This window comes from Tauraco erythrolophus, chromosome 12 (genome assembly GCF_009769465.1).
Source record: "Tauraco erythrolophus isolate bTauEry1 chromosome 12, bTauEry1.pri, whole genome shotgun sequence".
NCBI lineage: Eukaryota > Metazoa > Chordata > Aves > Musophagiformes > Musophagidae > Tauraco > Tauraco erythrolophus.
This window is the reverse complement of record NC_141476.1, coordinates 15,913,718-15,930,976: the sequence shown is the minus strand read 5'-3', so window position 1 is coordinate 15,930,976 and position 17,259 is coordinate 15,913,718. Positions and strand designations below refer to the sequence as shown.

The 17,259-nt window shown below is 35.8% G+C and overlaps 1 protein-coding gene across 1 annotated transcript in view; it reads left to right on the top strand.

Moving 5' to 3' along the window:
• CACNA1D (calcium voltage-gated channel subunit alpha1 D) overlaps positions 1-17,259 on the top strand; it is a 184,124-nt gene that overhangs the window by 54,325 nt on the left and 112,540 nt on the right. The window contains 5 exon segments of the mRNA XM_086619049.1: positions 8,398-8,537; positions 12,332-12,474; positions 13,855-13,890; positions 13,893-14,006; positions 14,931-15,127. Of these exon segments, the coding sequence (XP_086475175.1) occupies positions 8,398-8,537; positions 12,332-12,474; positions 13,855-13,890; positions 13,893-14,006; positions 14,931-15,127 (630 nt within the window).

Below are 17,259 nucleotides of genomic sequence, written 5' to 3'. Positions count from 1 at the left end.
GAAAAAGCACGTGTTGGTATACTCAAACTGTTTGATAGTGTTAATGGAAGTGAACTTGAAACAGTGAGAAAGCACTTATGACACTGTTGTTGTGGAGAATGAGTTCTCTGGAAATCAAAACTGGTATCCCATATAGGGGAATAAAGGAAAAAAAGGCTTAGGAGCAGTTCAGATGGGAATAATAAGAATAACAAAATAATCCTCCTGATAAGCAGTGTTCCGTGTGGAGAAGTGGAAGACGAAACAAGAAATTCAAAACCTAAAACATCTCCTGGGCTGCCAAATGGTATGGGAATGAAAGGAAGAAAATTATTTTGTGTTACAACTTTGAAATTACAAGGATGTACTTGGAAGAGTTTGAGATTTTTGAGTGCTGCTTACTGCCTTTAATATTATGGCTGGCTATGCGGTTAAAAACAACATGCATGGTCGTTTGCAGAATCTGAAGCTGTAATTGTACTGGAGGGGCACTGACTAATGTTAGTAACATTCCGCAAGACAGAAGGAAAACTGATTCATCTGTAGAGAAGAAAGAAATTTGGCTTCAGGGCAGACAGACTCGTATTTTCCTTTCTATCAGAAGTTGAAGATTTTTGATCTGTGGATCGCAGGAAGTGAACAAAAATATTTTTTCAACTTATTCAGTTATTTCAGTTTTGTTTTTACCATGGCAAGTTTTCCTGATACCTTTAGCAATGACTATCAGTAATATTCCATGTGTTTATTTCTTTCAAAATTAGTACATTTATTGTTACTTTTGTTGAATGTTTGTCTGTCATGGTTAGAATGAAGAAATGAGTAAGGCTTCATGATGGTGCTATTACTAGAACCAAGCTAAATGTCGTTTCATTTTTAAATTAATTTCCAGAAGAGTGGACCTGCGTTGTGTCTGAGCACAGCTGAAATCAACACAGGTATATCACTGATGTTGATCTTGGACTGGGTACAAATTGATTTTTTTTAGCTGTGCTATTTTTTTTTTTTCTTGGAACTCCTTTATATTTATAGGGAGCTGTTTCACCTCTTAATATTTCTTCTCCTTGTGCTCTGTTTGCAATATATATCCAGTCTACTATCCTTTTACTTTAGGGAGCAAAGGGCTTCCATTGAACACTCTCATGGCAGAAGAGTGCATTTCTCCTTGCAACTGTATTTCCTCTATAGATCTACATTTTCTTCATTATGGAACAGCCTGAGCAATCTGACTCTCAGATACGTAACAGAAATGTTCTCATGTTCGTTGAGCCTCCTGTTCAAGTTGAAAGAATTATAGAGGTCTTCCATTTCGTAGTTATCCAAATACTTACTGAGCACACAAAATTAGTATCTCCCTGAATTTTATTGCTGCAGGGAAATACCAATTTCTGCAGCCAAATTAAAGTATGCGTGTCTGGAACTTACTGCAAGATATTATTTCATAACATAGTCTTTTATCAGTGGAAAATCTTTGATTTTTGATGATTGTGGAATAAATTTTTTATTAAATAGACACTTAAGCCATTTGGTTCAAAATCAACCACAGGAGAAGAAAAATACTAGGAAGAACTTCTGCTAACTGAGACAATCAGGGATAAAATGCTTTAACGTTTCCATGGATATTGCGCACCATTCCTCTGTCAGTTCAGATAAATGCATTTTTTTGTTCTTCATGTTGTTGTTCTATCCTGCCCTCTCCTGTAGTTGAAAATTTCTTTCATTAACATCATGGCTGTTGACATTCTTATAGTTTATGACTTCTAATGCTCTGGCAGGTTGTCTGCTCATAAGCAATGCAGTCTTCCTAGACTTGAATGTTATCTTTTGTAGTGCAGTACTGTATGTTACCTACTAACAAATATAAAGTAAATTAATGTGTATCTAAGTAGTTAAGGAATTCTTTCTAAAAGAAAAAAGCTAAATTTCTTAAACTTTTTGTGGTAGTTACTTTTGTAAATTCAAGAACATGCTTGGATTCTGACCGGTAGATAGCATCGTAAGGATTAGGAAATGTATCCTCAGAGTTTCCCAAAACAGGCTTCTGAATGCATAAATACATATTATAAGTTAATATATGAAAGTGGCTTAGCCGCATGAGCACTTTTTCTACTAATCCCTTCCGAATTTCTGAATTTGGAAAGAACTACTCAGATCTTCGTCCACACCTTCATAAAACATTTTTCTTTATCAAAAAGGCACCTCATCACGATATATATGCTAGAGTTGTTCAGCAGTTACTGTTTAAGGAGGAATGCTACTACTCAACTAGAAACAGAGGTAATTTCGTCACTAAAGTTGCTGCAGAGCTCCTCTTTCAAAAAGCAAAGCTGCACTTGCATGGACACTAATGCAGACATCTGACATACTCAAGAGCAGTAGTTGTATTCCCTCAGGCGGATCAGGAAGATGCAACATAATTTGATTGATCAGAACACAAATCCTTCAGACATGGTTTTTCAAACCTTCCCTCCCTTGTTTGCTATTATGTATCTAAAGACACAGTTAACCCAATAGTTATCACCGAATTCTTGAGTGATAAATAATTCTTCTAATAAAGAGAGAGTAATTTCCATGTCTAATCTAGAAAGTTAATTATTTAATCAGCTTTAAAAGCAGAAACAAAACTTTAACACTGTTTTCTTTTTGCCAGAGATATGGATTTAATATTTGTTTCATTTTCTATATTGGGAAACTGCTGTGACATTTTCCACATGTGGGAATACTTTGCTTTACTTTTTTTTAGTATTACCGTGGTGCAGCTTACAAATGATTGTCAGGGGAATACAGGTATATGAAGTGAAAAATTAAATTATATTTCAAAATGCAAAACTCAGTTACCTTTTTGTTTTATAAATGCTGTGTTTTCCCAGTGGCAGAATTTGAAAGAATGGCTGTTTGTCAAAAAGATAAATGGCTTTGTATATTGTCAAGGCATCAGTCACACATCTTATTTAATAGCACGTGATTGATTATTATTCCCCAAATCAAGAATGTAAAAGTATCTGATTTTGTCTAAACTGCAGAATATTGATCAGTTTGGTTACTTCACTTAAATTGAGTCACTTTGTCTGCTCAGCAGTTTTTAGTCTGATACATGTATGTTACTCTGAGTGCAAAAATGTGTTTCCCCTGTTAAATAATTCTGATCTCTGATGCCTGAGGATTAGAAATTAATATGAGAAGACCTAATTACATAGCATAATAGATTAAGGTTTTGCAACTTAATGACTTTTTATTTTGAAATAATTATCTTGTGAGACATCAACTTAAATGCAGAGTTTTGGTGCATTGCATTAGAACATGTAACTGTAGCTTTGCATATTTCTTTCAGAGATTTTGAAAATATAAAGATAATAAATGATGACTAATGTACACCATCTGGCTAGGGTGTGGGGGGGAAAGATTTCTTCCTGAGCAACAGGGTTTCTGCTACGCTGATTTACTTAAAATAAGAAAGTAAAGGCTTTTTTCTTCTGAGAAAATGGAGTTATAATGAAGTCACTGAAATCAATGGATAAGGGTAGCCTTTGTTTTGTACTCCATGATCGATATCAAAGTGGAGCTCATTGGTCTCTATCAGAAAGGCAATGTATCTTATCAGCCCTGTTATTGCATCGTATATTCAGAAGGAGAGTGCTGAGACTTTAAGCAACATTAACAAAAGCGTTAGCCTTGCAGGAATCAGCTCCCTGTAAAGAGAGATGATCTTGCTCTGCGTGGTATCAAATTAGAGAACGAACTACTATTAATCTATATAGCCATAGGATTAAATCCTTAGAAATGCAGATGTATTTTTGTGCTTCATATCTTACTCAGATTTACAGCTGTCAGTTTATTTCTCTGCTACTTTTGTGATGCAATATAGAACTAAATGCAATAATAGATATTGGAAATTATGTGCAATTTCTAATTTAATCTGTGAAATTTCTTAGACCCAAAATTGTCATCTTAGTTTCTTTTAATATAGATTTTGGTTTTCAGGCAGTCTTACATATTTCTCTTTTTTTTGACTGATTGTCTTATTTCTTAGTGTTCTTACTTCCATTTTTAATGAAATAAGTATTCATTTAAAGATCTCAACTGATTTGAACAACATGAGATGTGCAGGGATAGTTTGCTATAGAGAAAAGAAAGCAGATAAATGTGTGCATCAAACTGTTAGAACTGCAGCCTTCATTCTGTATTTTTAAATTAGGTCTTTCTGCTTTAGATTTATTTTTACATAGCAACTCTACCTCTACAACTCTTCCAATAATACTGGAAATGATATGATAGATTAAACTTTATTTACTCTTGAGTAATGGTTGCTTAAGCTCCAGACATGCTAGGTGACTTATGGCCTACGGATGCATCTCGGTTACAGAGGCAAAATTGATGTCCATAGTGACTGGCAAGTTATGGAAGTGTGAGAAGGGACTGCCAGTTCCTTCCTGAGGGTGAGCAGGTTGTTAACTTTGCAGTTTGCGTTGGAACATCTGTTGACTGCCTACTTATTTGAAAAAAAAACAAAGCACAGCCTGTACTTTGAATATTGTTAACTACTGGGTCAAATCATTCATCTGGCCTCTGTGGAAGACACAGGTTGTGTTTTTAAAAAAAATGAACAAATGTTGAGTGTGTGAGAGCATGAAAGTAAAAGAAAGGAAGGAAGGGAGGAAAAATGAAACACTGGAAAATGATAGGCCTCTCTGGTTTTAGATGTATAGAAATAACTGTGTTCCTTTTCTCAAGGTTTTCAAGAATTCATGGGTCTTGGTTTGCCCTGTGGCTGCTGTTACAAAGCATCTTTCCCTTGTGCCACTGGCTCTGTTAATAGCATCTTCCGTGATTCAATCTTGTACTCATTATGAATATACATTTCTAGGGACAAATTCTGGAACCAGGCATGTGTATGCTTCACAACAGGGAACAAAGATGCAAGGAAACAATTCCATTCTTCTGCAGAAAGGAGGGAAAACTTTCCTCATGTTCAATGTTATGTAGAATGCAGGGGCTTTAACGTGTTGAATGTGTAGTGAGTGTAAGTAGTTGTACGTGCCCTGAATCTGACTGTACTTTTCCCAATGATATGTAACAATTACCAGAATCCTATTGGAATAACAGGAATTACAGAACTGTTATTGGGAGAGACCTTTGGAGGTTACCTAGTTCTTCAGCTCCTAGCAGGACTGTTGCCAGCGCTAGATCAGGTCAGCTGTACCTTTGTCTAGCTGCATCTTCAAAACTTCCTGCTTCGAAGCTGCATGCTCCTGTTCTGTACTACCCTTCTGATAAAGATGTTTTTCTTAACATCCTGTGAGCTTCCAAACCTGCGGCTTGTGGCTGTTTCCCTTCGTTTTACCATGTGCTGCTGCTTAGTGTTTGGCTTCATAGTCTTTTTAACCCCCCTTCAAGTAGTTGTAGTCTACTGTTAGACCCTCAGTTAACCTCCTCTTTGCTGGAGAGGAGATCCTCCTTGCTGGAGAGGAGATCTTTCCTTCACTGGGGTCTGCACTTTCTCAACACCCTTTTTGAAACAAGAGACCTGAAACTGTAGTAGTGTCGCAGCCTCACAGCACTGAGTAGAGGTGGATAATAATTTCCCCTCTGTCTGCTCACCACGCTGTTCCTAATACAGCCCAATGTGGAATTTGATTTACAACGAGCGCATATTTAACGTGGTGCCCACTCTGACATCCAAGTCCTTTCTCAGCCCGTATTGATGTGAGGTTATTTAACCTGAGGTGCAGAACTTTACATTGTTTCTTACTGAGATTCACATGGCTTCTGTTGTTCTACCTGCCTAGGTTTCTTATGGTCCATCTGCTAAGTGACTCACACTGACCTTAAGCTCACCATTAGGTTTAGAAATCGAGCTTGTCTTACAACCCATATTGTTCGAATAGAACGTTGGCAATAACGTTTAGGAAATAAGAAACATTCCTGCTTCCGTAAAAGGGAAATAAAATAAACAGAAATGAGACCAATATTATTTTAAAAGATGGATGCTCAGTGATAGGGTAGAGTTGTTGGATTTGAACTGTCACATTAAAATGAACTGTGAAGGTATGTGACCATTAAGCAAGTTACAGTGGGACTAGGACTGGTGCCTTGTCCAAATAGCAGAAGAGCATTAGAATATTCTTTGAGGGGGAGCAGTGAAGGGCAAAGATACTTTTTAGGATGGAATCTGTTAGGTTGATGGGTGAAATTAAATTACATATTTACCCATAATAGCAGAACACAGGACACAGTGACCCAAGAGGTCATCTTGGCCCAGAAAGTCCCATCCAGTCCTGTATCCTATGCTCCCTTTATGTAAAGAAGCTGTTAAAATTTTGCATATATGAAACTTCCTAACTCTTTTGTTTCACCTTTTCTTTTACTACTATGATTTTGATTTATTTTTTGCCCATAGCAAATGCCAACCATAATATTTTTGTCTTCCTTATGTTGTCGTACATTATTTATCTTTCTATATCCAAGCTGCAGACTTAGTTATATGCAGGGAGACAGAAATAGCCATAATGTGTACATGGTAGGATTTGCTCGAATTTAAGTGGTTTTTGCAGTATGTTTCTCAGGAATGCTGGTGATTCAGATTATTGTAACCTCTGTGGTGCTCTCTAGCCAGAGAAACCTGACAGCTTTTGGTGCACAAACCATTCACATTTCTTCTGTGAGACCACTTCACTCTTGTTATCCAGTAGTTGTTCCAGTTTATTGGTGATAAATTAAGTGGAAGGGACAATTTTGAAATAAGTTTTAGGAAAAAATCTGGAGAAAGGAGTGGGGAGAAGGAGGATGTCCATTAGTTTCACTGAGCAGGAAGATCTCATGCAAAACATAATCTAGCTGAGGAGAACCTGCTTTGGGTGAAGCTGAAGCTCTACAGTGATTATGAAGTGTACTCAAAGCAGAGGAGAAAGGCAAGAGTAGGAGTATGGGAATGAGCTGAGCAGAGAATGAGATCCAGGAATCCTTTGCACTAGGAGAAAGCCTTACCTCTCCTAGTAATCTCAGGGTGCTGCTTCTTGGAGATGAAGACTTGGAGAGGAGTATGTAGTTTACTGATAAGCCTCTACGTTTATTAAGTCACTAGTATCAGATTTATAAATGGGTATATCACATCCTATACATAACCAAGCCTAAATGGGCTTTTCAAAGGGAAAAGAAATTTAGCCTCCTAAATTAAAGACTTTGCACATGAAAATATAAAAATCTTTGATTAAATTGCAAACAGTTGGGGTTTGTTTATTATTTGATTGTATGTGAAAGCGCTAAGCTGTGTAACAAATAGCAAATACATAGTTTCGTGTGTGATGTCTGTGCTATTTGAGTATATGATAGTAGAAGATTGTAATCCTTACTGAGCAGTGATAGTCCATACAAATAACTCTCTGTGATAAGTGAGCAGCATCATGTGTTCCTGAACAAGTTTGAAAAAATGAAGTATTCTCTTTGTGTCTTTTATTCTTGGCTCTAATATTTGCATAGCAGCAGATAACTAAATAAAGTGTTATACAAAATGATGAAAAGGTGAATTTTGAAGGTGAAAAGAACAAATGTGTTAACTGATCTGTTTTGATAGCAGTGACTTTTGCAATTTATTGAAATCAAATATGCTATTACTATAGAAAGAAGAAGCCACAAAAAAATATATATTATCCAGTTAGCTAGGAAAAGAGATTCAATATATAAGTGTTTTGTTTAAAGTAAGAATTTTGGTAAAATGAAAAAACTAATGCTGTTTAAAAAAAAAAAGCATTGAAACAAGTCTGGAGTTGTAGCTTCAATGATACAAGGTGGTGATAACTTAAATTTTTTTTCAGGCAATTAGGATGATTTAAAGAAATTCAGCTGATGGGGAGGGAAGAATAAGTCAGTGTAAACTTCCACGTCAAGATGAAGAAGTTGCAAGACAGTGTAAAATGAAATTAGCACCCTCTTAAATACCTTAACTTTTTGAATCTCCTTAGTATGGGATAATACTGTTTCAAATTCCCTTATTAGGTAGAACTCTGTGAGTCCTCATTAAATAAAGGCTGACATAATGAAAGTGAAAGTAAGTATACCACTGCATACCTTTTAAGGATATTTCCAGGACCCCGTTCTACAGCATTTTCTGGTTTTAATGAATCCAAAGAATCCTGTTGACCTGGCTGTGGGACTATTTGCTTAAGTAAAGGTACAGTATATTTCCATGTTTGCAGAAACAGCCTTTTTCTCTCACAGAATGTGAAAACTGGAAAATCTTGTGCAATTATGTAACTATAAAACCTTGTCAGTATAGCTATCATTAAGTGCTATGCAATTAAAACCTGTAAAATAAACTGCTGTGAAGTATTTATCTCCTTAGGCCTGATCAATACAACTTACTTAGGGCAAATTCTAACTGGTAAAGGAGCTGTTCTTTCATTGTACTTTTTTTGTCTTTTACAGGAAAAAGTAGAATATGCCTTCCTGATAATTTTTACAGTTGAAACATTTTTGAAGATTATAGCATATGGATTATTATTACACCCCAATGCGTACGTTAGAAATGGATGGAATTTATTGGATTTTGTAATAGTAGTAGTAGGGTAAGTAACTTATCCTTCATTATAAAAGATGTAAAATCTTCTGTACAGTCAGGTAGATAACAGTCTGTTTGACTGTGAGTAACAGCCTATGCTTGATTTCTATTCCTTCGGAGTAAAGAAATGAACTGATATGAGTGAAAAATTTAAAACAAAGTCGTAAAAGTTTTCAGTGCTTTCTGTGGCTGCAGGCTGTGTTGCACTATCAGCTTTATAGTAAAAATTCCCAGGGAATTCCGAGTTCTGCCAAAAATTTTCCTTGGTTGTTGTCTTACGGAATCTTTTCCATCTGATTTTTTTTTCCAAGATGAACTCCTGATATCTTTCCATGTGCTAAAGATTAATCCGTTTAGGGCCGTAAATGTTATGTCATTTATTAATTTATCCTTAGACTGCGTTTACATATGTAGAGTTCATCCAGTCTACAAAGACCACTGGGAGAACTCATGTTTTGAAGTGGAGGAGAGTGGTTGGGGGAGGCAGAGTTAACTGAGTGATTCCTTGACCTTCTCAAAGTCTGAGGAAAATGGACACTTAAGTGCTTTCCTCTGGAGTGCTGCACATTTATTTTTTTTTTTAACCCTGCCAGGAAACCCTGGAGAGTTTGTTCTGTTCCTCAGGGAAGGGACTGCTTGGGCCTTATGCGGAATACAGGAGAGTAGAGAGTGGAATGTCCCATTTTTACATTATGCACCTGCTCATGATAAATAACACATCTGTCTTTTTTGTCACCAACTTTGTGTCAATGATTGTGCTAGTTCATTTGAAGACCCTATCTTCAGCTATCTAGTGAATTAATCTTGAGGCATATATTCCCCAATTCCCTAAATATGAAAGAGATTATATTTAAAAAAAGGGATTTCCAATACTGTAAATTTTGTTTACTGAAAATGTTTATTGATATAGCACATGGAGAACATTATCCACATATAACTTCGTATGTTGTGGCTGGCTTGCAAAGAAGACCTTGACATGCAGTGTGCGATTCTAATTTCATTTTTAATTCCAAACTATATCAAGGATTGCCCATAGTTGAAAAGTCCCAGAAATTAGAGTGTGTGCTGCTCGTAACTCATGTCATTACATTAAGGGAAAAGAAAAAGACACAAAGTAAAGGAATTTGTGGTAAAGTATTACTAAATTTGGGCAAGTATTATGAATGTATGAATGCCCGATTTATAACTATTTGATTCTGAGATAGTAAATGCTACTGAGAAGATTATATTTGGGCTGGTTGCTTGGCATTCAGGCAGTTTTGGTCCAGAACTAGAATTAGTATATAAATAGATCCTTCATCAGGTCAGGTCATTCTCAACAGATTGGCCTCTGTGCCTGAAGGGGAAGCTTGGCGAGCAGGTGTGGAGACTATCACACATGCAAGCTCTCTCCTCTTGCCAGATAGACACTTGAATAGACCTCTTCCCTCTTGTCAAGTGACCATGGAGTTACAGTAACCCTGGAGCAGTCTAATTAACATGACCTCTATCTTTGGCTGTGTCCTAAATACATGAAAACTGAAAACTTTTCCATTAACGCGTAAAACACTCGTTATTGAAGGCTGAATCTAGTTAGGTCAAATGCTCATGCTGAATCCAAGGAATATACGAAGAAAAAAGGACTACATCTTACCACGTACCTAAAATAGTCATACTGAGATTTAAATCCTAGCTCAAAACCAAAAGTTTTGAAATATAAACTATTGTGTAGGTTGTTATCACTCTACCTGGAAGACAAGGTGACTTCATAACACGTCAGGCACTGACAAAACTCTGAGCAATGTTTTTGTTCTTGCCCTCTATGAGCAATATTTTTGTTTCTTCTTTTAAAAAGAATACAATCCACATAACCAAGGAAGCAAGCATGAGTCCATTTATTTAATTAATACTTAAAAGCCCAGTGAAAAATTGATTTTCATATATAACCCACAATGGATATGGAATCACTTCTGGATCTGATTTTATTTCACTAGTTTCATTGTGAAATTTCATTAGGTATTTTAATAGCTTTGAAAGAGTTGCCATGATGTCCTATATTGAACGTATTAGACAAAGTTTTGCTTTATATGCTTTCTCAGCAGAAACTGTAGCAGTCCAAATGCCTAATCTTAATTGTACCAAAAGAAATCTCTACTAGCAAAAAGGAAGCATATATAGAGACTTTTTTTTTCCACAACATCAAATCTGGCATTTAAACTTTGGTAAACTGTACAGGAAAATAAATGGAAATTTTAAAAGTAGTAAAGGAGATCAATGGTTTTACACCTAAATGACATTATAAGGTAGACATGAAATAACAGGGCTGTAGATATAGCTGTGACTGTGATGTTTTCTCCTGTCTTTGTCACTTCTCTCTGAAACCAGTCAGAGTATGAATTACTTTCAGAGCAGTCTACTACTTGGTTCCATGCTATGCCACTTAATTTCCATTGACTTCTGTGAAAGAATAAGGTCCTGGTAGAGAAAGCTTTCATAGCACCTTCCTATGCCTGTAGCCCTTTAATTTTCGGAATGATGTATGGACTGACGGGCTGAGAACAGCTCCTCTTAATGCAGGACTTGATTCAGAAGTCTGTTTTATCATGTCTGCCTTTAAAGCATGAATAGTCACTCTGAAATCATTCAGATGGCTCATTTTCTTGAAATTACATTTCTATTAAATTATAGGGCTGAATCAAGACCTGAAGTATTAAATGTCTGGATTTATATGGCTATAGCAGTATGTAGGTTGCTGCTGTTCATTCTAAGATCATTCTTAGATCAGTCTTTGTGGCTGGGTTTCACTCTGGAGGGGAATGAAGCAGAATAGGGATGAGTATTGAATGATACAGGTCAATTGCTTACTAGAGGAAGAGAAAGTCTTTGATATCCTATTTTGGGCAACCTATTAAATATTGCATGATTTCTAGCAACTGTCTAGCATGAAAGAGTTGTGAAAACTTTTCTTGACAAAACCAAAAACCTGCACATTTCAGGAGTCCTTTACAAGTGTGAAACATTTTTCAGGATTATGAAACTCTATTATAGACTTGATAATCCTTTCAGGAGAAGTTCAGTTTTGCAAGTACTGAACTACAGACTCTGTGCAAAGGATGAAATTGTTTGCATGATCTAGCCACAGTCTAGAAAACCATGCATCTGAAAGCTGAGATAACTTTGCACTTCAACCACTTGCATCACTTTGATTTGCTGCTAGAAAGAAAAAAATAAAACTCATCTTCCAAACTGTTCTAATGAATGACGAGCTCACTTTTGCAGTGGAAAAATACAATATAACAAATGAGTCATCTGGGCGCACTTTTATTCTCAAAGATGTATGTAAGAAACAAATCTTTTTAGGTATTACTACGTGTTGGACTCTTAATTATTTTTCATATATTGGGTCTTTGCTGACCAGATTTAGAGTATTGAACTGCAGTCTCTCTTGGAGTTCATATATTCCACCAAAATGAGAACAGATGGTTTCTCATGATTATCTGTTTCATGTTCTAAAGAGAAGACTAATTCTCCAAACCTTACAGCTAAAACGTTTGGACAAAGAAACAGCAAAGTAGCTTCATTTATTTAAAAATAGCAGATTGTGTGTACAAGCAGAATGCTAATTTATTCGATGCTCTCTGGAGGGATTAGAAACTCTTGCGCTTCATAACTCTTCCTGTCATGACTTAATGTGTAAGTATACCTCGTGTTTTGACAGTTGAAGACCTTTTCAGAATTATCTACAATTTAAGTAATTTCCTAATACCTTTGATTGCATGGTGAATGGATGGTGATGACGTTACCCTTCATCTCATTTTCTAGATTATTTAGTGTAATATTGGAACAATTAACCAAAGAAACAGAAGGTGGCAGCCACTCAGGTGGCAAACCTGGTGGCTTTGATGTCAAAGCCCTAAGAGCCTTTCGTGTATTGCGACCTCTCCGGCTTGTATCAGGAGTGCCCAGTAAGCTCTTTTCCTATTTAATTCTGGTGGAATGAATGCTGTAACTGATCTGCTTATTTAACTTTCTTGTTCCAGACAAATATAAAGTTGATTATTTTGTTATCTGGTTATGTATACAAAGTGAGTTTTGAGATAAATGTTACCCTATTTCAGGTTGATCAAATGATTGTGAATTCATTCAGTGTATGATCTTCTTACGCAGTTCAAGAAGCAGACAGGGGAATACACTTCCTTTTTAGAAGCTTTATATAAAATTAAATTGCATGTTAAAATGCAAATACACCAGGAAAAAAAAATCAGTGTGTTTTTTATTTATTCCAAACCCCTGCAGATCTGAAAGTGTAGGTGGTCCTAAAATATTTTATATGTTGGTAAGTGTATGCCAAAGCACATTACACATTTCATATTTCCTGCCCCCTCCAATGCACACAAATGCCTTCTGTTTATCTCAGTAGAGCTAACAGATAAATCAGGAAACTTAAAAAGTAGAACAATGTTATTTAAAGAAACCGATTGAGTTTTCTGATAATCTTTCCTCTTTTCTTGTAATACATTATTATTAATTATTATTATTCAGCTATTTGGGCTGAATAAGAAGTTTGTAGCTTACAATACAGCTCTTTCCAAGACATTCAAAAGAGGAATCCTAATACTGTGTTTATTATATCATAGTCTGTTACATGGAAATGATTGTGATGGTATATATTTAGCAAAAGAACTTCAGTGAAGAAAGAAGCAGTCTTACAAAATGTCAGAAAGGAAGACCATTAAAATAAAAATGAGCCATATTTTGTTCTCATTGGTACAGTGGCAGCTTCATTAGTCTGGGATTTGCTTCTTTTGGTAAGACCAAAATTTAGCTAAATATTTAATTAAGGAGCAAAGAAAATGAAGTAGTTCTGAAAGTGATGTGAGGGATAAACGATGAAAAAGTAAGTTTGTTCAGAGTAAAAATGTGTTTTTCCAGGTAACTATATTTAATTTTTCCAGGCCAGAAATACAGTTCTGCAATTGACTGAGCATACTTTTTCTTAGGACTTGCCAGAAAGTTGTGGTTGTAGCACAGAACTTTTTAAAGGTTGTATAAAATGACCTACAGCCACACTCTGACTACGTGCCCTTTCTTTATAAAAAGCCATAAATTCTTATGACACATTTCGAGCATAACAGAGGAAATAATTAGGCTTTGATGCAAAGTTTTAGATTCTTGGGAAGTATTTTGTGTTACAGAAACATTTTGTGGCTCTGGGCAGTAGAAATTTTTTTGAAACTGATTGACTCTGCTTGCCTGTGTCTTTAATTTCTAATAATGATTATAGAAAATTTGTTAAGGCAAGGCATGGAAGTCTTGTTCTTATCTTGTATCCTCTTTTTCTTTAGGTTTACAAGTTGTCCTGAACTCCATTATAAAAGCCATGGTCCCCTCCTCCATATTGCCCTTTTGGTATTATTTGTAATCATAATCTATGCTATTATAGGATTGGAACTTTTTATTGGAAAAATGCACAAATCTTGTTTTCTTATTGATTCAGGTAAGTCATGAAACTGTTGACTAAAACAAGGGATTAATTTGGTTTTCTTTCAGGTTTGTGGGATTTCAGTTTGAAATAGAACAGGAGCCAACTGAAACTGTTGTAACCCCAGTTTTCAGTGTGGTTCAAAATTTTAGGAGGGGTGGATTAAACTTAAAAACCAGCAACAATGCAGGCTAGTTAAGAGACTAGAACATGCTCTGATAAATACGTTTTCATTTCTGAAATTTGTAACCGAAATATCTGTAGTGAGAATAGTACGGGTGACTATCCACAAGGGACAACTCAATAGTTTTTTCTAATCACTAATTACTAAAGAGCTAGCTAGTCCTATTCCAGGGAAGATATACTCTCCTGAGTTCACTGTGTGGCAGTGTCTTTCCTTCAGGATTGTGACAGTGTGGTAAGAACTACAGTTCTGAAATGAGTAAGGAAAGAAGAGTGTTGCTCTGTCCAAGTGAAATGAGGTGAAAGTGTTTGTTATGGGAGAATTTTGAAGGAGTGAAAAGTCAGGAGGGAGTATCTGATGGTTAAGGGTACTTTTCTATCAGCTAAGTAACGAAATAGACTATACGTAGGAATTAGTCCAGATTGCTTTCCTTGGTGGTTGATGTCTTAGTATGAAGTGGCACAAAGTGAAGAAACAGCAATGAAGAAAAAAAATTAGTATGTTATTACATACTTCTTTCCACTGCTTAATTACTTGAGCTCGTTTATCCATTCAGTTTTGATTAGCCTGTTTTAAGGCTGTGGGTCCCAAATGCGAGAGACATTGAAAGCTCCAAAGCTTCCGCCGGCTTTCTTGGCATTTCTCAGGTTGATATCTGGATTTACCTTCCAACAGGGCTGATATTTCTTCATGCAAAGAGTTAACTCACAAAAGTTTGAGAACTGAATGTTCTGATTTTTTTGGTCAATTTTCAGATATCCTAGTTGAAGAAGATCCAGCACCTTGTGCGTTCTCAGGGAATGGACGTCAGTGTGTCATGAATGGCACTGAATGTAAGGGTGGATGGGTTGGACCAAACGGAGGCATAACCAACTTTGATAATTTTGCGTTTGCGATGTTGACTGTGTTCCAATGTATAACCATGGAAGGATGGACTGATGTGTTATACTGGGTAAGTTCATAAATCACTGAGCTTTGTTTACTTTTAAACAAGCTTCAATGTTCAACAGAGAAATAAACTGTGTTTTACAATACCGTCAGTGGGAAATCTTGGTAAGTTTTGCAGGAGACAAGCTCAGCTGCATATTTCTTCCAGTCACAGCATCTTACTGGACTCCTCAGGCTAAAATACATTTTAGAAACAAATTTATTCATTACTTATTTGAGGGTTTTTTTTGCCTGTTCCATTTGGATAAATGTAATATTACATTTACGTCCTTTGGACTAGAATTTTTTCGTGCAAGCCTGCAGTTTTTCAGTATGTCTTTTCTGATTAAGCTTAAGAGCTCTCTTTTTGCAGTGTTTCTGCAAAATATTTCAAATATTCACATAAATTAAAAGAAAGCAAGCTCTCAACCGTCATTGCTTGCCATGAGAAGTGCAAACCATTTTTTAACCATTCAGACAACAAGAAAATAAAGAGCCGTGAGCCTGACATTGTCTCTGTAGAAGCAGTAAAAGATATTCAAAAACCTAATTGTGTAAGTCCCCAACTTTAAATGCTGCTCTAGCATCAGGTATGGAGCCTCCACAAACTTACAACATAAACAGACAGCTGGACAAGGACTGGGAAACTGAAGATATATTTAGTCCTGATCTTACAAATGAGAATGAAGGAAAAAGAACACAAAGATTTTTAAAGGACTATGGTCACCTAAATATACTGGTAGACATTTCTCGGCCTAACCCCATTCCATTCTAAAGCCATTATGTTCTTTTGTGAACAGAAGTCTATCACAGAATCTATCTACCATAGGTACTGAAAATCAATGAGAATATTCTGTACTACTTGGTACTCAGCAGTAAGTCTTTGCAGCAATTAGGACCTTATAACAAATATATTTCTAACAATTCAAATATTGGAAAACCTTTATGAAGGAAGAAAACTGATTGCTAGTAAGGATCACTCTTAGTGAGCTGTTAAAAATGGATGAGCTATCTCAAGATGTATCTTTCTGGAGCTGTGCTCTAGGTTATGTTGCTCACAGAAGCTCACATTTTGAATTTCTTTAAGTTTGTCTGCCCAAGCGCGACTATTTACTAACAGCACATCTGTTGTGGAGTATTGGATGCAATTAAGGGTGTAGTATTACCCAGCGAATGAGCACTTAATTTTATGTGGTCATTTGTTGCAAATCAAGGTGAAATATGCTGTTGCTAAAAAACATAATGCAAGAGTGTAGTCTCAGATAAAATCTGTGATACTAGAATATAGATTATGGAGATGTTTTTAAGGTGATGTCACTGTTAAAGATAATCGAGATGGTAGACTGACATGCTTTTAGGATTGAAAGACAAAAAACAATTTGACAAAATATGAATCTCAACTTCCACTGTCTGTCGTCAGAGATACAAAATTGGCTGTGAACATGCAAACCTTCGATATTAAAGAGTCTAACAATGATGTATAGCTACATATAGGCTAAAGTATTGTTTCTCATAGTGTAGGTTTATCACCTCTTTGAGTTTTGTGCTCCAACTGTTCCTAATTTTCTCAAAGAGACTGTGTGACTGTAGAATTAGTATGTGTGTTTGTGATGATGACAGTTATTTTTATCTATCCTGAAAGAAAAGGGAAGGTTTGCATGATTCTTTGCAAAAAAATACACACTTAACATCTTTCAAGGCAAAAGTATGCCCACATTTCAGAACCTGATAATTCCTCCAACTGTCACCAGTTTTTCCAAAGAAAACTAAAAACTTCGGGGAGGTACTGTATTTAGAATATGATTGTTGCAAAAGATATAAAAAAAATTTAAGATAAGTGGCTCAGTATTAAATGTTTTTTCCCCTAAGAATTAATGAGCTAATTGATCTGATGCATCTTAAGAAATCTTTGTAGAGTCTCCATTGACAGCACAAAAAAAGTAAAACCATTAAAAGAGGATGCTGAACATTGTAATGATCAGACAAAATACAAGGCATAAGAAAATTACAAAATCAAAAAGTTCAAAACTACAAACATAAGTTATTTTATTTATTTCTCTATAATGAGTTCCCAAAGTAGAAGACATTTACAAGTATACAGATGACAGTTTTCACTTTCTTACAAATGATACTGAGATTGTTAGAGAAGGAAATATT